Here is a 16,608-nt window from a genome sequence, read left to right as displayed (position 1 = left end):
ATTATATATGACATTGTTAGATTATTAATACTGAGGCATCAGTGTTACAGCAGCATGTTACTGCTGTAGCTGCTGGAGGTGGAGCTAGTTTGAACTACTTTATATACAGTTAGCTAGTTTAGTCCAGTGGTTCCCAACCTAGGGGTTGGGTCCCTCTAAAGGGTCACCAGATAAATCTGAGGGGTCGTGAGATGATTAATGGGAAGGAAGAAATACACAAATCTGCTTTAATTTTCCTAAATTAACACTCATTATCTCAAACCTGTTGTCATACATATCCAATCAGGAAACAGCTCTGAATGAATGCAGAAAGGTTTTATCTATTGATCTGAACCCTGATTAAGACCAAGATCTAAACCATTAAAAAATGTTTCATGAATAAGCCATGTTACCAATTAGGGCTTGTTAACAAAACTCCACATTACTCCTGCCTGACATTTGGCCTTTATTTACATGTTTGAAGATTTTAACTCTTTCTCTGCATCTTAAGATTTAGTCATTGAACACATCGCTTTCTTTTTGGACTACTACACACTTCCTGTGCCTTCCACATTTCTAACAATGTGGTCGAGCAGATGTCAGTCTTTCACAATATTTTTTTTAGGCAGTGAGGAGAGAAATGTCAAACACAATTTCTGTATTCACTTCATACAAATGTTTATATTTAAAACGGTGCATTGTAATTTAGTCAGCGAAAAACAATAAGCCATCACTCCTGGAATTGGTCTCTTACTGAAAGTCAGGAAACTCAAAGTATAATGACTGAAAATTAAAAAAGAAAGATGCACAACACAGTACTTATTACTACTCATCTGTACTCACATCCTGGCTGGTATTTATCACATTTCAAAACAGAAGAGAAGCTTTTTTTACAGTAGAGCTCAGCTACATAATCAGTGATCCTGGACCTGCACTCGTCTATAGAAACATTACAAGCATCGTAACATTTATTACACAGATTTGAACTGTGTAAAAATAGTCAAATTCACACACATTGATGAGTACTGTCCAAATTTGAGCCTCACAATGCAAAACCCAGTGCTGAGATGATTTCTGCACTAGTTACTGTGTTTTAAATCAGACAAAAGGATATCACTACCCACAGAATGGACTAAAAACTGATAGAAAGGGAAATCAGAAATACTCAGACCAAATCCTAAATGTGAGACAAATACATATTCTGAGATACAACAGAGGAAGAGGTGATAAAATAGTCCTGTGTGTGTTTTCAATGTATACAGTCCAACCACCGGGGTAAATCAGGCAAAGATGGTCTCCTCGCGTCTCTTCTTGGTCAGGATGGTTCCAGGTTTGTGCTGAGCGTCCGGGTGGTTGGCAAGCTCTGGAGGGCAGGTGGAAACCGGGCTCTCCAGGATGGCCTGCTTTAGGTCGTAAAACACCGCCGAGTCCTCTTTAGTGAGGAAAGTCATGGCCACACCACTCTTACCGGCACGACCAGTACGACCGATACGATGGATGTAGTCTGCGGGAGGAGAGAGAAGAGCACTTTGTTACCAGAGTAATAACAATAACACCAAGAAAACAAATATACTAGACAAAGAAGAAACTTAGATAGTGAGGAAACACTGCGTGCTTCTTACCTTCGATGTTCTTCGCCATGTCGTAGTTAATGACCATGGAGACGTCCTGGATATCGATACCTCGACCAGCAACGTCTGTGGCCACCAGGATATCTTTGGCTCCTGCCTTGAGGTTGGAAAGCGCAAACTCTCTCTGTTCCTGGCCTTTGCCACCGTGCAACGTGCAAGCATTGTACTGCAAGAAGTGACGGAGAGGGAAGAAGAGACGGGTTAGATTTTGTTCTATATGATCAGCATTCTGGAAATCCAACAGCCCGTTTCACAAAGGTGATTACACACACATCACAAGTAGTGATGGTGAAACCGCCAGACGAGTCTACAGTGACTTACCCCCATCTTCTCCAGAGACTTGGCCAGCACGTCGCAACCCTTCTTCTGGTTGACAAAGATAATGATGGGAGGCTCGAAACCATGTGCCAACACCTCCAGCAGCTTCTTCCTGCACCACACATAAAAAAACAAAAAACATTCAGTACTTGAAGACACTTTGACACAAAGTAAACATGACATTTGGGGTTTAAAGTGTCCGTCTCACCTCTTCTCTCCCTCTGACATGAGCAGGACCTTCTGTTCGACTCTCTCGTGAGGTTTGCCTGCGGAGCCGATGTAAACCACAGCGGGACGTCTCAAGTAGCTCCTGGCAAGTCGCTCCACAGCTGGAGGCATAGTGGCTGTGAACATGACCGTCTGCAGGATGCAATAAAATACAGTTTGAGTTTAGAAACGCATACAAACAGTGAGAGCACCTGGCACCTGCACAACAGCATTATTCATAAATGATGTTGGCAAACGTCTGACAGATAAACATACTTGTCTGTATTTATGTTTTCCAGATTCAAAGTTCATCGTCATTTTCTCGGGGTCCTCTGCTTCGTCTGTGTCTGGTTTCTGATTGGTTACTGGGATGTACTCCAGAATCTTCTGGACGTCAGGCTCGAAGCCCATGTCAATCATACGATCGGCCTCATCCAGGACCACGTAGGTGCAGCGGCCCAGGACCAGATAGCGGTTCTCCAGCACATCAATCAGACGACCGGGGGTGGCGATCACAATCTGTTAGACGAGTAAAACAAACAGTTGGTGTATATTCGTGTTTTGTGAACACAGTATCGTTACCTTAAAATATACCAAAAGGATAAACTTCTTGTTGCCGTTTGCTCGTCTAGGATGTCTGCAAGGAACTTTTTCATTGAATTTCAGAGGTTTGATAAGCTGAAGAAACAGCTGCTACAATTCACTTTTACAAAACAAAATAATTTGTTGTTTTCACCACCATTTAACCTTTGAACCTGGCTTTTTTGGTACTAACATGTGATCTGTATCTGGATATGTTGTCTTGATAGTAAAATCTGATCCACAGGTCTTTGAATTTACACCTGGTTTTAAAGAGCTCCTATTTTATGATGTGTAATCATCACTACGATATTTGTAACCCTTAAGAGTGCAAGTGATACTGAATCTAACAGTATGTGCATCATGTCTGTGTATTCAGATTTAAGTAAATGAACAAGATTATAATTTTCGGGTACTGAATATAATGAATTACTTATTTTGTTGCAAACATAATGAATCGAGAGTGTAATTCTTCACCAAGAGCTGTTACTGTCAAAATGAGACAGCACCAAAGACAGATTTTAGTAACATTTGGTGCTCGCTGAATGCTGAGCCAAAGAACAGAATGTCTATCTACTGTTTCAGTGGTGTTTTGAGTCCACTAAGAAAGTATAAACGCTGCATGTTTCACCTCACAGCCCATCCTGAGACGGAAGCCCTGGTCCTCTCTGGAGATTCCTCCGATCACAGCCACCGTACGGATGCCGAGCGGTTTACCAAACTTAATGGTCTCCTCTTCGATCTGCTGTGCCAACTCACGAGTGGGAGCCAGGATCACAGCATACGGACCCTGATCAGAGTCCTCAATCCTTCACGAACAGCCAAACAGAGAGCAGATGTGAATAAAAAAAAAAAAAAGAAACAAGAACACAAAGCAAATACATTAACGCCTTTTCATGTGATTACTTGAGCCTCGACTGCGTTACCTGTCTATTTTTGGCAGGGTTGTAATCCAGACCAGCAGTGGAATCAGGAAAGCAGCCGTTTTACCGCTACCAGTCTCGGCCACACCAATGATGTCACGGTTCTGTAAGCCAATAGGAATGGCCTGCCTCTGAATAGGTGTCGGATCCTGGGTTTTAAGGCGGAAAAAGATATTATTAGTGATTAAATTCACTTAGACCGAGGACAGTTAAGAGATATCAGTTTTCTAGGTCAATTAGAGGACGATTAAAAAAAAAGGTGAGATAAAGTATCTGTATTCCACTTATGAAAAGGTCAACGAGGCGGCTCAGTGAACTGACCTTGTAGCCACATTTGTCGATGACCTCCAGGATGTGTGCAGGCAGCTGGTACTCCTTCCAGTTCCTGATGGGGTTGGGGATCTTTCCTCCCTTGGTGGTGATGCTGTAGTCCTCTCTGAAGATTCTCCAGTCTCTGTCCGTCATCTCCTCTAGCTTCTTCTGAGACCAGTGTCTGTCGTCCCAGCGCTGTTTGGCTTCCTTCTTACGCATCTTCTTCAGTCTTGTCCTGAGAGGAGTAAAGATCGGGGATTGGATAGTGGTTGGTTGGAGGCCAGACAGAGGGTGGAGTAACTTTAAGTGAGTTGCTGAGTCAGTTTTAGGTTTAGTTTTTATGTTCCAGTCAGCTTTATGAATATACGCTCAGCTTTAAGTTTAAAGACTTGAAGTTGCTTTTGGAAACAGTATCCTTTTTAAAAGCCAAACAGAGATGATCATTTTATGTTTTACTCACTCCTCCTGCTCTTTTTCTTCCAGCGTGCGCCTTTTCTCCATCAGGTCACCATAGAAACGTGACTGCTCTCTTTTCTGCTGCTTCAAGTCGATGCCAGCGATGAAGCCTCGTCCGTACAGCTGTACCTGATGTTTTTCTTTGTAGCTAGGAGACAGACGGGGAAACATCGTGATGTTTTATACATGAAGACATGCTGGCTAAACAAAACCTGCCTCAAATCTAGGAGGTGCATGTTTAAGTGATACTGTGTGTTCATGTTGACTCACATCGGGTTGTAGTCGACTGACGTGTCTTCAGAAGCGTCCCACTCAAACACAAACTTCCTGTCGTTCAGGTGACGCGTTCTCCGGCGTTTCTTGAGCCCGCCCAGGTAACGCTCCTGTGAAAAGGTTAGATATTCAATTTAGTGAAGTACATGATTCAAAGATGCATGAAGAAGCAGCCTTCTCTTGTTATGGACCAAAACTGAGTCCGTCCATAAATATCCAACATGCAAGTTCTGAGGTGATAAATATAAATATGGTGCATTAGATATTCAGCTGCCACTAAAGTGCAGTTTCACAGAAGAAATTTAAGGGTTTAATTTGATGAAAAACTAAAACTGCCCAAATACACCAAGACTCAGCTTAATGCTTAAACCTGTACAACATCTAACTCCTCTGCTTAATACAATAGTCAAATTTCTCTAACCTTGATGGCCTGGAGTTCTTTGCCTTTATCTTTCTCCTCTCTCAGCTTCTGTCGTCCGTCATCATCTTCGTTCCCGTTGTTCTCTCGCTCCATTCGCTCTCTTCGCTCTCGTCTCTCTCTTTCCTGCGGGTCCTCTGTGACACACATCCTCAGTTAGGATCAACACACTTCTACAGTGTTACAAAATTGCAGATTGTCTACAACTGAACCAACCAGAGGCTGATACACACCCAGCATTTTTCGTCCCGTGTCCTGGAACAACCTTCTCTTCTTCCTCTCCTCTTCTATCATCCTCTTCCTCTCCTCTGTCGCCTGCTCGCGCCGTTTAATAGCCTCGGCTTCTCGCTCTGCCTTTGACAGGAACTTGGGCTGGAAAGGACCAAAAATCAAAAAAAGAAGTGAGGACAAAATAATCTTGGTTTTACAAAAGGAAAAGAAAATGTGTATCTCAGGGAACTTCTCACCTTTGCCTCCGCTTCCTCTTCTGCCTTCTTCTTGGCGAGAAGCTCTTCCAAAGATAGTGGCTGGACCTGAACAGAGGCAACACTGGTCAAACACTCAAAATAACAACATTAGAAACGATGCAACACCAGGAAAGATTCAGCCAAACCAGATTCATACCTTCTCTTTCTTCTTTGTATCATCCTCATCCTCTTCTGTTTTTATGTCCTTCTCTCTCTTTAACTTGGAATCTTTTGACTTGGGTGATGTACTTCTGTAAAAAAAGAGCAACAGACTGAATTTAGCAAGTCAGTAATGAAATTGGATTGTGAACACTATTCACAAGTTTAAAAATAGTAATTAAGATAATGTTAATGTGGCTTAAATGTCAGTTTTTATAAAGTTGTTTGAAAGTTTTTTAGAGTGCTGTGGGTAAATAGTCACAACCTAAAGTTGTAAACTAAATTACAGCGTAAAAATTTCTTGGTTTTGCTCAAAAAAAATAAATCAGCATTTACTGCATTTGTGATCCTTTTCTATCTCACACTGCAGTGCGTTTCAGCCTTCACATACCTGGACCTCTTGCTGCGATCTTTATCACGTCGATGGCTGTCTCTGTCCTTACGGCCCCTGTCTCTGTCCTTGTCTCTGTCACGTTCCTTGTCCCTATCCTTGTCTTTCATGCGACGATCTCTGTAGGCATAATCAAAAAAGGTAGAAAAAAAAAACAAACAAAGTTTTTACATCAGAAAAACTGAAGCCTGGCGATGCAGAAAATGAAACAGCAAGGATTGTCAGAAAACATTTAGAAAGCATAACATTTACAACTTCCAGTTTAGCAGTTTTATTACCTTTCTGGAGATTTGGAGCGATTTCGTTCACGAGACCGATGGCGTTTGCGTGAAGGGGAGGATTTACGATCTCGTTCTCGTGTCCTCTCTCTGTCTTTGGTCCCTGAGGATTCAGCATCCTTTTTGTCTGCGGAGTCGGCTGCCATCTGCAAACACAGCAAGTAGGTGTGGGTGGCTGAATTTACTTGAACTGACTTGTTATACATATAATACATTTTTATAATCAGTTTTTTTACTTTCTCTTGGATAGGTAGGTTGTAGATAAGGTACTGAACTATTATTTTTCAGATGGCTTGCATTAATAAACAGTCTGACACTGTAAAAAGGAGCCATTACATTTAAACTTGCACTGAACAATTTTTTCTCACAAAAACTTTTTTTTGTTTGTTTTTAACAGATAAGACACCGGGCAATTTTCAGGTCATGCATGATGCATGATGGATAATTTGTGCCTGGTTAGTAACTATCATTAAAAAAAGCTACCTCTTGTTGTAGTCCACCAATAATATTCACTATATTGCTCAGTGTTACTATCAAAATGTCACAAAAAATATTTTTTCTTCCTTCAGTTTAACTGAACACTTAATTTTATGCATTCAAAAAGGTAGAGTATAATTCATAGACAAATAAGCCACAAATATGAGCAGTACAACAGACAACGACATACATTACCAACATATAATAAGTTAGCAAACATGATGTTCAATACTTTCAAGTAAAATATGCAGCCTTATTTCATGTATTATTTCCATGAATTTAACTTCATTTGACTATTAATTAAGCAACGGGTTCACAGTTTTTCCAAGTCTGTCTTAAAACAACAGTCAGCTGCACAAATTAACATTGAAATTGTTTTTTCTTGCCATAATAATTCCTCCTGTTCATACTGGCCATTAGAACATCCCTTGATAATGCACTTACAATGTAAGTGATGGGGGACAAAATCCACAGTCCTCCTTCTATGTGAAAATGTATTTAAAAGTTTATCTGAAGCTAATATTGAAGCTTCAGCCATCCAGATGAGTCAAATCAAGTAGATATCTTGCAACCTTACAGTCTTTTCAGTGCCAAAGTCCCTCTTTTTGTTACTATACTTCCACCACAGCTCAACAGGGAAACACTGTCCGAGGAAACAAACAGGAAATTTGATGCTAAAAAGACCGTAAATGTGGCAGATATTCACTTGATATAACTAACTCAGACTGCTGAAGCCTCATATAAGCTTCAGATAAACTTTTAAACTGTGGACACACTGTGGATTTTGGCACCCATCACTTACATTCAAAGCACATTTGAAGGGGATCTTTTAAAAGCCAGTATAAATAGGAAGAATGATTACAACGAGGAAAACCGCTTACCGTGTTCATATGGACAGCTGACTGATGTTTTAAGACAGACTTTGAAAAATTGTGAACGCGTCCTTTAACGTTAAAAGAAGGCAAAGCTTAAAAAAACACGTACATATAGTTTTCTGCCAAAGACAAAGAAAAACTCGCGCATTACTAGATCATTATTTGACATTAACTGCTTGTGTGGTGGGTTCGCATATGGTTTATATGTTTTCAACATAGTATGTGTATTTTGTTATGTTTTATGTTAAAGTATATTTCCATTCTAATTATTATTGCTTATACTGAGATAACGTACAGCATTAAGTCGTACAGAGAAAGCGTCAGGTTTGTTTTGTTTCCGTCAAAATTCACCATCAATGTTTGCAAAACACAATTTGTCAAATGAAACGTAATTAATTAAATAAAAGTAAGACGGTTCACTCAGCTTCTGCAGAATGAATGTGGTGTAATAGTGAGCACAAGCTACGTTAGCTAACAACTGAGCAAATAAACGACTTATCTTCAAGAAACTGCACAAACATTAAACTTTAAGACTACAATCAAGACAAATATTTACGCTTCATAAAAGATACATCAAAATGGGAAGTGCGTAGTTCAACATTTAAAGCTTACCTTGGCCACTTGTCAACAAAACTATTGCGATTTCTCTTCGCTTCAAGAAGACGCCATAGCGGTCGACACGAGCTTCAGCCAGCAAGGATTTGTGGGAGTCGTAGTACTGAGCGCGCCAAACAGAGTGGAGGCAAAGAGAGCTTTAAACTACATTTCCCATCGAGGAGGAGGCATTCTCTCAGGGCCCCGATTGTTTGGCGCATGAATACCTAAATGCCTGCCTAAAAATAATTTTCTACGCAGCATCTCGGGCACAAGGTGGCAACCGTGTTACAACTTAGGGCGAAACTGTTTTTATATTTATTCTAGCTGAATTTTATACCAGGTGGTAGGTTTAGATTGTACAAATGAAACAGTTTAACCGTCAATTGTCCAGACTTTGATGCATTTGACAGTATTAAGTTTTTATTAAATCTAAATGGAGTTTATCTCTTCTATAGATGGTAAGAGAAATACACACTTAAAAACAATAAAAATTGTGAAATACATTCAAAAGAAAATAAATGAAATAAGACGCAAAGTAACATCAAATTAAAAAATGAGCCACAATCAAAAAAATATGTAGGTCATTTTAAACAGTGCCAGACACAGCTAGTTTATGTTCCCCAGACAGGGCATTTCATACTGTCAGGAGTGAAACACAAAACCTGAATCTATTTAGACCAGCCGGTCAGTCTTCAGTGTGGTGGAAAGTAAGTAATTACATTTACTCAAGTACTGTACTTAGGTACAATTTTGAAGTACGTACTTTACATGAGGATTTCCATTTTATACTACTTTACACTTCCACTCCACTACATTTATTTGACAGTTTTAGTTACTTTTCAGACGAAGATTTAACACAATGGATAATATAACAAGCTTTTAAAATACAACACATTTTTAAAGATTAAACCAGTGGTTTTCTGCCTTTTTGACTTTTGACATCTTACAAAAAGCAATGTGTAGTCTGGGTCACATTTCAGATGAGTTGTTAACGGCTCCACCAAATAGTGATTTTTCCCTTTAAACTTCTCACATGGTTTAATTTCAATGAATGTTCAAATGATCCAATATTTCACCAAAAATCAAAGATTAAAGGAAAATTCCAAAAACTGAACATTTGTGTATCAGAACTTTGTTTTTTCTTCTTCCCTCTCCCATTAATCATCTCACGACCCCTCAGATTTATATGCTGACCCTTTGGGAGGGCCCGAACCCTAGGTTGGGAATCATTGGACTAAATTATCTAACTGTATACAAAGTAGTTCAAACTAGCTCCACCTCCAGCGACTACAACAGTAACATGCTGCTTACACACTGAAGCTTCAGTATTAATAATCTAATGATGTCATATATAATAATATATCAGTCAGAGGGACCAAACCACTACTTTTACTGCAATACTTTAAAGTACATTTTGCTGATAATACTTATGTACTTTTACTTAAGTAGGATTTTCGTGCAGTACTTTTATTTGTAATGGAGAATTTTTACATTGCTGTATTGGTACTTTTACATAAGTAAAGGATCTGAATACTTGTTTCACTACTGCTTATTAGTCTGCTTTTTACCCGATACAAGACTAAAAGGTCTGCAGTAGGAGCAGGCCGTATCACTCTGTTGCATAGACTGTAGTGTGGCCATGATGAAATAGGTCTGTCAGCTCAGTAGCACTTAAAAATACTAGCCTCAGAGACAGATTAACATTCAAGAAGTGCTGTTAGTGCAGAGACGAGACTGTAATCTAAACCGTCCTCTGGTGTGTATGTGCGTATACATGCTTCTGCAGAAAGATAAAAGACTTTTTAGATGCTGCGAAGCTTGACTACAGTCCGGATTGGCTCAGTGCTGATTCATATTCTGGACCTGCCTCTTCATCCATGGGGAGAACGAGTGAGATTTATGGAGCCCTTCTGAAGGTGAAACACTTTCAGTAGGAACAGATCAAAGTTGATGGGATAAAAAATAAAAATCACAAAGGGGAAAGATTCTGAGAAGAGAACAATGAACTGGTTGGACAGATAAAGTCAGGATTTGTATTTTATGTACTGAACTATAGTCATTAGCATTTCTTTGTTTTTCTTGATTAGTTTTTATTAAATAATTCTAAACAAGTTTGAATACAAGGCTGAAGATCAAAGCAGCAAATGATGAATTCCCTCTGTCTCATACAACTACTAATGTGCAAATGGATATTATTCTTTAATCTGTTTCAGTCCAATAGACCTTTTTTCACAGCAGACATTTTGACTTTTTGACACAGGTATAATTAATAACATTAATGATGGCTCTGTTCCATTTAGGTGTCATGGTCAAGGTAAACTTTATTATCCATCTATTAAATGTACAATATGCAGCCCCCCCTTCCATCCCCCTAACACATGTCACACACACACACACACACACACACACACACACACACACTCACGCACACAAACAGAGCATTTCCAAGCTCCCTCACTCAAGCATACACTGACACACACACAGACACACTAATGTAGAGACATAAATACTTCATGTACAGTGAACTACATGGTCCCTGAGGAACAAACTCTGCATAAGAAGTAGAACCAACTAATAAAATAAAATATATTGCATCATACAAGTGTTGCACAAGGATTACCACTGCACATAGCCATGGCCAAAAAAAACATCAAATCCCATGTTTTGTGCTGTCCTTCTCATTTAAAAGTCTAATTGCTGAAGGAACAAAAGACTTTGCTAAACGTGGTTATTTTTATTGTCCTTTGCAGGATCCTTCCTTTGCCCCGATAGCTTAGTTGGAACCTGTGACGTAGAGGTTGCGTAGGGTCACTGAGGATGTACTCAGCCTTACTCAGAATGATGTCACAACTGAGCACCTGGCACCTGGTCACACCCAATGACTCTATTCACGTGTTGCTACTTATCTTAGTCTCGGCTGCGTTACCAAACACACAAATCAGGCCAAAGGACAAGACGATCTGAAGGACAGCCTTGTAAAACAGTTGAAGGACATACCGATCAACATTAAAACATGTACAATTTTCATTAGAAAATCATTCACTGTTACAGTTCACGGTTTAAAAATTTTGTTGAACTTCAACTGGTCATGAATTTCTATCCCTAAGTATTTATAAGTATTCACTCTTTCAGTGGGTACAGTGTTGACATTTGTGAGTGGGACTTCTCCTTCACTACGTCTAAAATCTGCAACCATTTACTTTGTTTTAGTCACGTTAACCTCAATGAAATTGTCAGAACACCATTTAATGAAGATCCCTACCTAACTGTGTCTCAGTAAGCCAAGCCAGTGAGTCAGCATTCATAATATGAGGGCCCTGAAACCTACAGAAATAAATGAAATACACCTGTTAATTTCCTGCTATGACATGTTAAAATGCCCGCCATGAACAAAATCTATTCTGTTTCTCTTTTATTAATCTTTTTTTCTTCCATTCACAAGCTAAACTGTTGTCCTTTTGTCTCAAGGACTAATATAAAGTATATTTTCATGGTGTACTAACCCTAGGCAATGGGCCAGAGACCACAATGTGCTGCTGTTTCTGCATGGTCAGGGTTTGAGAAACCCTGGACTGGACTGACTAGTCATGATAATCTGATTGTCTCTGCCCATTTTGTCACAATCTAGCAAAGCTGGGATAAGACAGTCTTTATCATGAGGCAGTAAGGTTGTGCAAACAAACCCAATAGGCCTTTCTCACAGCAGACATTTTGACTTGTCATAGCAGGAAAAGCACAGGTTTACTAATAACATTAACAATGGCTCTGTTCTATTCAAGTGTCCCAGTAAGCCATGGTGGTGAGCCAGCATACACAGTACCAGGACGCTGTAACTGAAGCAGAAAAATGTTATTCAGACATCATTCATTTTATTATTTACACCTGTGCTTTTTCTACTGTGACATGTCCAAGTGTCATCAATGGAAAAAGGCCTATGAGCAAAGGCAGGCAGAACAGAAATAGAACTGGCCCACTGCGTCTTCATAGACAGTCTGCGAAGAGTAGTGGCAAACAGATATTACGGTTATGAAAAAACTAGCACTAATTTGGTAATGAGGTGCAGGTGTGCAGGCAGGTAATTAGTTAGCGGGGAGAACTCAGTGGGAACAACTGGTGGACAGGTGCAGAATGGCAGGTCTGGAATAACAGGCAGATGTGGGTAAGAGTAGATGATGAAGTCTCCTCAACACTAGTCTGGATTGACCAGTTGTTTTTTATGCTTCAGCGCTCCATTGACATCTTCGTCACTCTTCAGTTTTGATAAACCTTTCCATAACAACTTATACCTTTATCACTTTTTATTAGTGCACCGACATTTTTCTGACCTTCCACAATTGTCAACTTAGCGTTGCCCAACTTCAACCTGAACTGAGTCAATCAGCCAGAATAAATGATAACATCTGTATGGATGTGGAGGGTCATTACAAAGTCTTTCAATCTCATGTTGTCACTTTGAGTGGTTAAGAACGAGAAAAACAACATAGAGAAAGAGAATGTAGATTTATAATATGAAAAATATATATGAATGAATAAAATGAATTTCTTCATCTGTGTGTAAGTGAAAACTCAGTGAAACATGTTATAAAATGGACTTTTTATTATGTTTGTGTATCTTATATGGTTACAAATTTCCTGCATTATTTTAACGTATATGTTATATGGAGGTTAATTACTGCGCTGTGTGTATGTACAGTATGTCATGTGGTGTAAATCTACGGTGCTAACTTTCTCATACACAACATGTAATGTATAAAATTTGTACAAAAGCAGCAGTAATCATGTAAACAAAACTCAGAAACATTGTTCATTGATATAAAATAGTAAATTGACAGTAAATGGCACTTTTTTACAATTTCCATGACCATATTCTTATAAATTTATTATCACAACTATGCTTCATCACAACTAAAAACATGAGACATGAAAGTGTTTGATTTATATAATTTGGCTGTCCGTTTTAGGTAAAATTGTTTGTCATGCATTGGAAACATCAAGGTGGTGTTATTTCTATTCAGTGCCCATAACATATTGTCTCTGCTGGTGTTGGCATGCTTCACTCACACATAAACACGCTTTACCATTGCCATGACTACCCTATGTTTGCCATTAGGAGCCTGTCTTATACAATATGTGTACAGTTGCCCCTAGCGAGTTATTCATAGAGGGAAAATTGAGTACAACAGTTGAATTAAAAAAATATACTCATTATCATAACTCTGTCATGATTCTCCTAACATGCTACTGCCCTATTTTTGGTGTTTTTACAGTGATGATACAGCATACAGGTACAGCAACAAAAGGCAGGAAGATGAGGATTGACAACTGTGACGACGTGGCAGGAGATAAACACACGCAGGCACAATTAATGGAAGATTTTCCAGGTAAGTCCACACATACATTCAATTGGTTTTTTATTCTTCTTTTGAGTGAATTGGGAAATTCATTGTGCTTGTGGGGAAAGTTTTGCATTAAAAGCAGGCAAATGTTTTGTAAATGTACTGTAAACAAGCAAAAAAATATATATATTTTACCCTTATTCAACTTTTTAATGCATTTTTTACCACCTGAAGTCTCTGTGGTTCCACGTTTTGTTTGCGTCATGGCTAGTTAATTATTCTTCAGGTCCGGAAGCTGAATTGCTATCAACCAACGTTGTGTAATGATGACTATTACCTAATTCTGATCCCTAACAGCTCACTATTGATAACAGTTAGGCATGTGCAAGCAAGAGATCAATATTAGTGGGTTGACAAATCATATTGTCAAGGGTCAATTGTTGTGGCAAAAACACTTTCGATTTAAAGATACAACATGGAAATGACTCCAACTGATTAGCAAATATTTACCCCTTTAAAAGCCCTTTAAAAGCCCTAGAAACAGCCTTTTGCTGGAGTTGCATGATTGGATGACACAGATATGACTGTGTTTAGCTTTTGAAGGGATGTTTACCAGATGTACACACCACATATCCAACAGTAACCCTCCCTCCCTGTCATCCCCCCATCTCAGGCACCTCATGTGCCCCAGCCTGGGCTCCCTTCCCCCAATATTCCCCGATGCCAAGTATGGTTGTCTAATTAAACCACTAGAAGAGCACTCATTCTTGACATGCCCTCAGGGTGTGGCAAACGGGGCACATGGGCATGAAAGGGGGGTTGGATCTGGTGAAGGTGAACAGTGTGGGTAAATAGGGGTTTCTGGGGTGCCATAATATGGCGAATGAGGGGGCGGGGGGTTGGATGGGGCGTACCAGGGGACTCTATTTACCTCTGGCAGGGACACAAGGGGTCTTATCATTCCTGCAGACCTGAGCTGAGCGCCGGTGCATGTGAACCTGGCTCACCCCACCTCGCTGCACTGGGAACAAGGAAATATGCAGAGCAGACAAGATAAACTGCTTAGTATACACAGCACACACTGACACACATTCATACATCAATTCGTATGTACATCGTCATGCATGGATGCCCTTAGTTGCAAATACGGTACTCACAGACACACGCATGAACAGATAACAGGACTGCACTGACAGTAAATGAAACAAAGAAACTTGGTTTAATAACAGCAGTCGTAAATGTATAGTTGAATTTTTTTTTAAAAATCACAGACGCAGCCTTATATTTATTGAATATTTGACTTGATTTTCAGCACATTATGCACAGTATGCTAATGCTACCCCGTGATATGGTTAATAATCATATGAGCCAGTCCTCAGGGTTCAGGGCTATATAGAAAGGCTGTAGTTTATGCTGTCTGGTGATGTCTGTGCGCCTCATTGGAAAGTTAAAAAGAAACACACAGACATGCACAGACTGAGCGCTGCTCTGCTGCCTGAATCTGTCACATCAGAGCAGCTTTGGACTAAGAAATCAGAGAGCGAGTGACGGATTGATTGAGTAAAACTTCACTTCAGTAAGTCCTCTACAATCAGGTAGACACATTCAGGTATGGTTTTTGTGCCAGTACTGGGTTCTTTTAAAGAAATAAACACAACCACAATTTGAATACACAATAAAAACTTGCATTTGTAATCTAAATATGCCTTTTTCAGTGACATGAATTATGCAGACATACAGTAGTGCAGTATATCAAAACAATATCTGGAAAGACATCATAGCGACCATGTCTGTGTGATTGAACCGCAGAGAGGCAGATGCCCATATGGGACACTGGAGAATGTCACTCCTCAGCCAGCTGAGCCTGTGACATACAACCCCATTTTCCATCCTGAGACAGGAGTTATGATACTGTCAGAGCAGCTGTGGTAAGGCTCACTGTTATAGTGGATGTGTGTGTTCGGTGTGCGCGGCGCGGGCATATGAGGGAATGTGATCTATATGTCAGTCTGCAGATAGCTCATCAGTAACCAGGCAGCATAGCTTTGCAAACCCCCCATCCTTCCTCTCATCAGCCCTTTGCTTCCCTCTCTGCCGCTGCAGCGCTGGAGAGGTCTGATAGGTTGATTGTGCGAGTGTGTGAGACTGCATCTTGTGTGTTGTTATGTGTGCCTGCCTGCCTGCGCTGCCATGTCTGATAGATGATGTGCTTATGTGGTAATGAGCCACGCTGCACAGCGTCCATTTTCTCTTGACTCCCCCAGAGGGTTTCGGATGGCAGCACTCTTCTTTAAATCATCCCTCCTCTGGTTCCAGATCCTGATCTGCAGCAGGCTCACCGTCTCCGCTGCAGGCACCTATCTATCCAGGGAGGAAGGGACAAAATGTCTAGACTGCACAGATCACTTGCTGACCTGTTCATTAGTTTACATCATATATGTCAGTTTCATACATGTGTCATTGTTGGCCTGTACAAATCTATTTTCAGAAATTGTCCTGGACATGGTGGTAATTTTATCAATAAATCTACAGCACAGACACCTGTTTCTTTTTTGTGATTGGAGTTTTTATTTTCTGTATGCATTCTCAAGTAGAAAGAAAAGAAAAGAAGGGAAAATAAAATAAAATAAAAAGAAAGAAAGAAAAAATATAGACAAATCCAGGTTGTAGGTGGAAGTAGACAAGTTGCCATGTGGTCCAGGAGATCCTGTAGAGCTGCTTCTATGTTGAACATATAGTCATCAAAATGTCAGTTTTATCAGACAGCTATTAGTTTTATCAATCATATAACATCTAATTCCATAATTAAAGCAATAATAAAAACAATATATCCCTGAAAACAGGGCTAGGAACCTCCCTTTTCTAAGTTTGGGACAACATAAAGAGGACAGCACAGTAAACCTGATTTTACAGGAATAGTTCAACATTTTGA

At 39.8% G+C, this 16,608-nt stretch overlaps 1 protein-coding gene and 1 long non-coding RNA gene across 2 annotated transcripts; one reads left to right on the top strand and one right to left on the bottom strand.

Moving 5' to 3' along the window:
• Positions 1 to 425: 425 nt before the first annotated feature.
• Positions 426 to 8,461, bottom strand: ddx23 (DEAD (Asp-Glu-Ala-Asp) box polypeptide 23). Its single transcript, XM_044352301.1, has 17 exons — positions 8,356 to 8,461; positions 6,392 to 6,537; positions 6,114 to 6,233; positions 5,721 to 5,814; positions 5,564 to 5,629; positions 5,330 to 5,468; positions 5,100 to 5,233; positions 4,676 to 4,788; positions 4,410 to 4,553; positions 3,959 to 4,184; positions 3,641 to 3,786; positions 3,346 to 3,523; positions 2,412 to 2,654; positions 2,137 to 2,288; positions 1,932 to 2,040; positions 1,602 to 1,776; positions 426 to 1,483 (listed from the first exon to the last, which is right to left on the bottom strand). The coding sequence occupies exons 2-17, from the start codon at positions 6,535 to 6,537 to the stop codon at positions 1,260 to 1,262; spliced, it is 2,409 nt and encodes an 802-aa protein (XP_044208236.1). The 5' UTR covers positions 8,356 to 8,461; the 3' UTR covers positions 426 to 1,259.
• A 3,935-nt stretch (positions 8,462 to 12,396) lies between these two features.
• On the top strand, positions 12,397 to 16,234 carry LOC122982768. The gene is made up of 3 exons (XR_006403526.1): positions 12,397 to 12,499; positions 13,608 to 13,721; positions 15,993 to 16,234. It is a non-coding gene; the product is annotated as an uncharacterized LOC122982768 (long non-coding RNA).
• Positions 16,235 to 16,608: the final 374 nt, after the last annotated feature.

This window comes from Thunnus albacares, chromosome 5 (genome assembly GCF_914725855.1).
Source record: "Thunnus albacares chromosome 5, fThuAlb1.1, whole genome shotgun sequence".
Taxonomy (NCBI): domain Eukaryota; kingdom Metazoa; phylum Chordata; class Actinopteri; order Scombriformes; family Scombridae; genus Thunnus; species Thunnus albacares.
This window is presented reverse-complemented; position numbering and strand designations above follow the sequence as displayed.